The sequence below is a fragment of the Rosa chinensis genome, chromosome 6 (assembly GCF_002994745.2).
Source record: "Rosa chinensis cultivar Old Blush chromosome 6, RchiOBHm-V2, whole genome shotgun sequence".
Taxonomy (NCBI): domain Eukaryota; kingdom Viridiplantae; phylum Streptophyta; class Magnoliopsida; order Rosales; family Rosaceae; genus Rosa; species Rosa chinensis.
In genome coordinates this window covers 26,415,277-26,421,276 of record NC_037093.1, presented here as the reverse complement: position 1 = coordinate 26,421,276, position 6,000 = coordinate 26,415,277, and the positions used below count along the sequence as shown (strand labels likewise).

The following is a 6,000-nucleotide window of genomic DNA, read 5'->3' as shown; positions in this document are numbered from 1 at the left end:
GAAATTTATCGTCATACTAACTACGGAGTTAACCGCCTTAATCCCAACAAAAGTTGACCACTCCCACAAATACCTTGACAATTCCATATCAAAACATTCATGATGAGAGGACCAGAAGACATGATCACCTTCTGAAGCCGGACAGTGGCGCTGTAGAAAACTCGAAGCAACGAGGGCGGCAAAATCATAGTTTCAAAAGTTTTCCATGAGTTTCAGGTTTTAATATGTTATAAATTTAATTATGATAATACACTTCTTTGTGTAATTGGTTAGTTGTTTTTATTGCTATAACTTATTAGTCTATTGACATCTTGTTTTGTAGAATAATCTCTCAAACAGACAAGCACTCAACTAAAACAAACATGCTCTCTATGAATAGGCCTTATTTTGATATATCACCGTCTGGACAATCTGTGCAAAGCAGATGCGCACAATTTATGTTGGTATTTATGTTGGTCTTTTTTATAGTTCTACACTTGATTCTGTTGTTATTTGCAATGTAGTTATTATCTCATTGCTTGTTCAGGCAAAACTCTCCAGTAGTTATTAGCAATATTGTTGCATCTAGATATTTTGTTACTATGGCAAAGAAATGGATTATTTGTTTGGATATTTCACATGCTAGATATTTAGATTTCCACATGTTGCGTCTTTTCTTGCTATCACAACTGCATTCCATTGTTAGTGTGTGATTTTGTTTAGTTTGAGCAATGTAGGGGTGTGGAAGCTAGATTCATATTTTAATATGAGGTTTGTATATTTGTCTTTCTGTTATCATCACTTCAATATAATACTATTAAACTTTGGTACAGTGACAAGCTTGTGAATACTTGTCTATTTATTGTGGACATGAATACACTATGCCAACAAACCCATCAGACGACAGACTTTGACTGTCGTCTGATATGAAGAAAATCTGTCGTCTATTAAGCTGATATCTGATTGGTGTTCAGACGACAGTCAATGCCCGACGTCAGAAGATGACTCAGACGACAGTCACCAAAAATATATCTGTCGTCTGAATGTAGCTAAGATATACACAAAATGGTAGTATATGTGGTTAAATATGATATCAGACGACAGTCAAATGTTGTTGTTGTTTAACTTTAGCAACAGACTTTAATAATTTTTTATTGTCTTAAAAAATATGAGACAACAATAAAGTGTCTACTGAATGTGTAGAATTTAGAAGTTTATTTTCAAAATCTGTTGTGTGAACTTCATTGACACAACATTTTCTTTCATTTATCTATTGTGTCTCTTATTCTAAAAGGACTTTTAATTGTCCTTTGATTGTGTGGATGCTTGAAATCTCTTTGTTATTTCTGATGTGTGTACTCCTTTCAAACCACAGTTGTTGATAACATTCTATTGTTTGATATTGTTTAAAAAGACATTTATATGTCGTCTGAATATGGAGATAGTTGATGTTTCATTGTTACGTCTGTTGTGAGAAAGTATCATACATCACAATATTCTGTCGTGGGAATGAGACTAAGACTATAGAAATTTATTTTTGTCTGTTGAATCTTCTTGTTTCAGACAACAGCATTTTGCCTGAATTCTGTTGTTGGACGTTCAATTGTTCCACATTTTTATATTGTGTGATTTGGTTTAAAACCACAAAAGTTGGCTTCAATGTGCCATACCAGAACCTGGAAATAAACATAAACCACAGTATATACCAATACCATTCATTTAGAAAATGGTACCATATATTCATCAAATATCTGGAAATCACTAACATATCCACTGCAAATCATGTACTACCATTTCCATATTCCACCAATGTACATCAACTGTTGAAAATAATCAACAGATTAAAATCCATGGAGGCTAAAAGTGACTAATCAGCTGCTAAGGTTAAAATGATCGATAATAGCAAAAGTTGATCATTTGGTTAGGCAAAAACCCTCCAATATCTAGCTATATAGGCAAGCAGATGTCAATATGCACAAAAACAGACCCTAACTATTCATGTACGACAAACCTCCTAGCACGCACACTACATATCTGGAAACATGATAACATGCTTCGCCCATTCTGCCCGAACTTGATCAATGTCCTTTTCAGTGTAAACCAGATTTGTCCTTCTTTCCCACTGCAAAAAACAAAAACAAAAACCAAGACCCAAATCAAATCACTATCATATATCCCAATGATGAAAAAGTCATACTGAACACCATGAAATACAATCTGTTATGGTATCAAAAACACATACTTTAGCTGCAAACTCCAAATTCTTATCTTCCACTATCTCCTTCATGTAGCGCATGATCCAATACCCACAAGTCTTACTATCTTTCTGCTCCGGAATGCCCTAAAAAAAAAAACACCGTACCATATCAGAAGCACTTAAGAGTATAAAACCTTAGGTGATAAGACCCAAAAAACGCAATTAACTTACAGCAAGATTTTTCCATTGAATGGTTTTCTTCCCTTTCTTATTCTTCTGTGCATTGTAGATTTTAATGGAGCTTGCAAATCAATAGCAGACCATCAGCATATATAATGCACAAACAACTCCTAGTTATCGACTTATACAGTGAAAAATCAGTCAACTCACTTGTCCAGAATTGTTTTCCATTCACCAGCGATGAGTCGCCTCTTTAACGGATCCATGAAGTGAATGGTTTCTTCAGCTGGATTCACAGCAGACAATGTCCAATGACCACTATATGCAATAAACAAAACTCATTATAAGTTTAAACTAGTTTATATAAAGCATTCACCAAAACGTAATATAACACAACATACTGCATAGTAATTCAGTTTACACACCCTGAATTATATGGGACCAAATAAATTTGCCCAGACTTCCCATTTATGAACCGATTTGATACTAAGCGAGCTCGTTCGGTTGGATTTCCACAACCACTTGCACCCGTGTGAGCAGGGTCGACAAAAGCGACCATGTCATTCATCTTAGCCTTCTTCAACACACCTTGAAGGTAGCTACATCGACATTTCACAACATTTCAATTGATTTCAGAAATGAAAAATCACAAAACCTAACAAATTATAGGAAACTTTAACGTGTTGCATTACCTCATGTAAAAAACAATGCAGCTGCCTGAAATTTCCAATAAGTGTGTCATAGCATAGATGTCCTTTCTAAAGACAAAGGCTTTATGTGGATGACCAAAAAGTTCTGGTCCAAAAGTGGCGTGGATGGTTGCCCCATTCCGCAATCCAATGTTTGCCCAAATGCATAAGTCCTTTAAAGGTGCAGGGAGATTCGATGGCAGGATTTGCAAGTCTTCCTTATCATCAAACATATCTTTCTGTGGCCTATTAGGAATTTTACGCTTTGGTTTTTTCTAATGTTGTAAAAATGAAGTTAGATTATATTCCATAATCACATATGCAGAAGTAAACACAAAGAAATTGAGTTACCTTCCCACCAGGTGCAGGGGCAATAACAAGGTTCCTCGGCCAAGCGACACAAGTCCCAATGGCATCCTTGACCTTCACTATCTCATCTTTTATGGGAAATGGCAGCAAAGCTTCAGGAACAACAGTTTCTGTGATAGAGACACGCAAATTCTCCTCTCCAAGTGGAACACCATGGATTGTTTGCTGTTTGGTCTCAAGGTCGATACTGATGACAGTTCCAATAGCCACAATGTTTTCCACCGTGTCAATGGCCAGTTTATACTTGGTCTCACCTAATTGTTCCTATACATGAAACAAATTAAATCCATACAGTTCTATATCCAAAAATCCATATCAGCATACCTACAAAGTTCAAGTATTTAGGCAAGCACGATATTTACCTCTTCACCATGTACTGGTGCCTCTAGTACAATGACATCTTCTCTAACCTCCTCTTCTAATATCGGGTTTAACCGTACCCTCTCATCACTGGGCTGCACAATTTCCTCTTCAACCTCGATGCTCACTTCATCTCTTAAAACCAACTTCTTCTTCACACCCTTCACCTCAGCTTCAATATTATCATGTGCAGCCTTCTCCGCAGCCTTCTCCCCATGGCGAGAACAACTCCCTTGTCCTGAACCAAGCTCATTAACTGCTGTGACAGGTTTGGGGGACTCAACAGGCAGCTCCTTCCCATCGACCTTCGCTTCTAGCTTTGCAATCCTCTCAGTCCAATAAGCTCTCTCCTCAGCAAGTTTTGTATCCCTCTCCTCCTCCCATGCAGTTCTTTCCTTAGCTAACAAAACTTCCTTCTCCTCCTCTAGTATCTTCTTCAGCGATAACCTAGTCCTCTGTTCAAAAGTCATCTTTTGCCGTTTTGGCAAGTTGAAATATAAATCGGGCTTGACATTGCCACCAACACCTCTAACCCTACCTCTATGCTCCGGATTCCCCAATGCAAGAGTGAGCACATCATCAGACCCAGATGTGGCAATTTCCCCTTCAGCCTCCCTTTTCCTTAAATGTTCCTGATTCAAAATATCCGCGTTAAATGCTGCGATAGCATTACATCCATGCATATATAAATTAATATGAACTTGATGTCCATACTTACAATTTTTTCGGCTTTCTTCTCTACCTCAGGTTGTTTGAAGTTGCCATTCCTATCTTGCCGAGCCTTAATCCACATTGTTGCTCTATCAAGTTCTTGTAAAGGGACACTTTCAGACTTTGACAAATGAAAACACAATGAATTAGTTAATATTCTGTACATATCACCTCAGAATATGTTGACTCGTCTAAATATAAAACTAACCAGTTCTTCCATTAAATTTGCATAACCTTTGCGTGACATACGATGAGGATATTTATTCTCCTTTCGCTTTGCAATTTGGGCTTCACGTATTTCCTGCAAACCATAACATAAGTAAATTAGAAACTGCAATGAATATTCATAGAGAGAGCACCTTCTGAAACCAAAAAAGACAACAAATTTTATCAAATAAGTAACCTGGAAGGTAGCTGAAAGCCTATCAGCAACAAACTGGTGCCAAGTATCTTTCGTTATGCTTCGGTAATCATCTGGAGGATTTTCTAACAGTTCTGGTTCATCCATATAAGGGATGATGTACATGTTTGTTAACTTGCTCTTGAACTCTCTCCATTTAGTTGCAGCAGATGAAATCACCATTTTTTTAAGCTCTTTAGGCACCACAAATGCATCCTACATACATGTACAATAAACTAAGCTACTGTAATGCAAAGCTAATTAACATGTAGAATATATATAAACTAATCAAGCTGAAATATGGTCAGTAAGTACCTTTATAGATTCCCATATCTTTTCCTTTTCATCTAGATCCACTTCTCTCCAATCATTTATTGAGATAGGGATCTTCGTACGTGCCAACACCCCAATGTAAGACTGCATTTCTTTTGCAGCCTTACCAACAGGTTCTCCTTTTTCATTAAACTTCACAGTGAGCCTCTTTCCTCGGATAAGCCTGTTTGTAATGCGGCTCATCGTAACCATTCCTCGCTTCAGCAACTTCAATCCACCAGTTCTGTTTTCATCATCATCCTCCTCAGACTTCTTAGTCTTACTGGAAACAGACTTGTTCGTTGACTTGGTTGATGACACAACCCCGTTGGACTTAGCAGTTATAGTCATGCTAGTCCGAGACTTCTTGGGGGAGGTAGCCTTTTTGGTAGTCCGACCCTTCTGGGGAGAGGCAGCCTTTTTGGTAGTTCGACCCTTCTTGGGAGAGGCAGCTGTTGATGTAGTATTAGACTTCTTGGGAGAGGCAGCCTTTTTGGTAGTTCGACCCTTCTTAGGAGAGGCTGCTTTTTTGGTAGTTTTAGATATGGGATTGGCAGCCTTTTTGGTTGATGTCTCAGCCCCTTCAATTGCTAGAATTGGTGTTGCTGGTTTTGTCCTCGATCGTTTCATTGCCACAGCCTTAATCCTTAGAGCTATGGCTCTTGCAGAACTTGATGATCTAGTAGAAGGCGACATCATCTGAAACACATAACCCAAATGCATGTTGTTAGCTACATGTTAATACTATCATGATAAGATTCAGTTAATAGTTAAACAGAATATCAATAAAAATTAACTAAAGC

At 37.7% G+C, this 6,000-nt stretch overlaps 1 protein-coding gene across 1 annotated transcript; it reads right to left on the bottom strand.

Moving 5' to 3' along the window:
• Positions 1 to 1,982: 1,982 nt before the first annotated feature.
• On the bottom strand, positions 1,983 to 5,893 carry LOC121049990. Its single transcript, XM_040508502.1, has 12 exons — positions 5,201 to 5,893; positions 4,889 to 5,101; positions 4,694 to 4,786; positions 4,493 to 4,606; positions 3,777 to 4,406; positions 3,397 to 3,678; positions 3,049 to 3,320; positions 2,782 to 2,955; positions 2,567 to 2,674; positions 2,408 to 2,477; positions 2,222 to 2,320; positions 1,983 to 2,101 (listed from the first exon to the last, which is right to left on the bottom strand). The coding sequence occupies exons 1-12, from the start codon at positions 5,891 to 5,893 to the stop codon at positions 2,006 to 2,008; spliced, it is 2,844 nt and encodes a 947-aa protein (XP_040364436.1). The 3' UTR covers positions 1,983 to 2,005.
• Between the last annotated feature and the right edge of the window lie 107 nt (positions 5,894 to 6,000).

Excerpts from the sequence above, each read along its gene's own strand:
- LOC121049990 (XM_040508502.1), bottom strand. The coding sequence starts at position 5,893 with ATGTCGCCTTCTACTAGATCATCAAGTTCTGCAAGAGCCATAGCTCTA. Across the intron at positions 5,102-5,200 it reads AGATATGGGAATCTATAAAG|GATGCATTTGTGGTGCCTAA; the intron begins GTACTTACTGAC and ends ACATGTATGTAG. Across the intron at positions 4,407-4,492 it reads AGAAGAAAGCCGAAAAAATT|GAACATTTAAGGAAAAGGGA; the intron begins GTAAGTATGGAC and ends ATTTTGAATCAG.